The 1,850-nt window shown below is 55.0% G+C and overlaps 1 protein-coding gene across 1 annotated transcript; it reads left to right on the forward strand.

The window, feature by feature from the left end:
* Positions 1–261: 261 nt before the first annotated feature.
* On the forward strand, positions 262–1,400 carry LOC104971497 (late cornified envelope protein 3B-like). Its single transcript, XM_010803066.3, has 2 exons — positions 262–309; positions 831–1,400. The coding sequence occupies exon 2, from the start codon at positions 852–854 to the stop codon at positions 1,113–1,115; it is 264 nt and encodes an 87-aa protein (XP_010801368.1). The 5' UTR covers positions 262–309; positions 831–851; the 3' UTR covers positions 1,116–1,400.
* Positions 1,401–1,850: the final 450 nt, after the last annotated feature.

Genomic DNA, 1,850 nt, shown 5'->3' on the forward strand with positions numbered 1-1,850 from the left:
AGATGCAAGAGGCAGAGCTGAAATTAAAGCATCTGAGCTGCATGAATGAAAGGAGAAACGGCAGGTCCCCAACACACCTAAGGAGTCGTCATCCACATTTCCTGATTCCCTCTCACCTGACATCTTGGCAAGGATCCAGGAAGAAGCTGGAAAGCCAGGATGGGAGTGTGTGTCACCCTCCCCCTGATTGTGAAAGCAGCAGGATGCTCGGGCGGTGCATCACACACCCAGCGCAGGATAAAAGGGCCCCTGCCTTGGGCTCCACATCCACAGCTTCCTCGGGAGCATCCTTCTGCCTCCACTGCAGCGGTGAGTGACTGGAGGGGACAGAGCCTCAGCAGGGAGTGTGGCGGAGACAAACTCGGGGTTGGTGGGGAAGAGAGAAGCAGAGGTGTCTGTGGAGACAGCAAGAAGGGGACTTTGGAGAGCAGTTGGGGGCAGGGCAGGGGACAGTGAGCAACAACTTGTGTGGGAGGAGTCAGGGTCTGGGACACACCAGAGCCCTGGCTCTCAGCATCCCCCCACTCATCATTCTGAAACACATACACGCACAGACATCCTCCAGGGGTCACTTCCCAGTGGGGTGTACTTGCCTCCGTGTTTCTATGGGGCCCACTTAGAGGATGACAGCATGGTTCTAGGAAGGAGTAGAGAGTGAGGGAACTGTCTTGCCAGGTCAGTTGAACTTGAGATCCATTTCCGCTTTCCTCCTGAATATCACAGCTCAGGAGGTAACTGGGATTAGAAGCATAGGCCCTAGTAAGACAGCTCACAGGGGAGACACTGGCCTGGAGCTTGTGCACTGATCTTTTCTCCTTGAATGTGTCCAGGCTCACTGACTTCCCGTTGAGATGTCCTGCCAGCAGAACCAGCAGCAGTGCCAGCGCCCTCCCAAGTGCCCTTCCCCCAAGTGCCCCCCAAAGAGCCCAGTACGGTGTCTGCCTCCAGCCTCCTCAGGCTGCACCCCCAGCTCTGAGGGCGGCTGCTGCCTGGGCTCCCACAGGCGCTGCAGGTCCCACCGCTGCCGGCGCCAGAGCTCCGACTCCTGTGATGGTGATGGTGGTCTGCAGTCCGGGCGCTCTGGCTGTGGCCAGGGATCTGGAGGCTGCTGCTGACCTGGCCTCCTGATGCTGAGACACGTGATTTCAGAGGAAACAAGAATCCAAAGCCATTGTCAGCCTAGTGTTTTCCTTCCCAACACCCCAGTCTCTGAGCCCTTGGCCATTGCTGAGATGCTCCTGGAGAGCGGCTGAGCCCTCCACAGTGGCTCTTGCTATCCACTCTCCAGAAGCCCACTGGATACCCACCTCATCTCTGCTGGAAATTATAGTATCTGCCCCCTTGATTGTCATCACCCCTGTCTGATCCTATGAAAGAATAAAGTTTTTGTTTCCTCTGTATCCTAGACTGTCTGAGACTTTGCTGCAGCGCAGGCTATTCTGTGGGAGAAGAAAATGGCAAACCACTCCAGTATTCTTGTCTAGGAAATCCCATGGCCAGAGGAGTCTGGCAGGCAACAATCCATGGGATCACAAAAGATTTATTTGGGCTTCCCTGGTGGCTCAATGGTAAAGAATCCGTCTGCCAATGCAGGAGATGCCAGTTTGATCCCTGGGTCTGGGAAGATCCCCTGGAGAAGGAAATGGCAACCCGCTCCAGTATTCTCACCTGGGAAATCCCACAGACAGAGGAGCCTGGTGGGCTACAGTCCTTGGGGTCGAAAAAGAGTTGGACATGACTGAGCAGCTAAGCAATGATAGCAGGCTGCTCTGTGAGTCTCTCTCCCCTCTGTTCCTCCAGCCACCACCACTTTGCATAAGGAATAATACACTGATTCTAGACCAGAAAAA

This window comes from Bos taurus, chromosome 3 (assembly GCF_002263795.3).
Source record: "Bos taurus isolate L1 Dominette 01449 registration number 42190680 breed Hereford chromosome 3, ARS-UCD2.0, whole genome shotgun sequence".
Taxonomy (NCBI): domain Eukaryota; kingdom Metazoa; phylum Chordata; class Mammalia; order Artiodactyla; family Bovidae; genus Bos; species Bos taurus.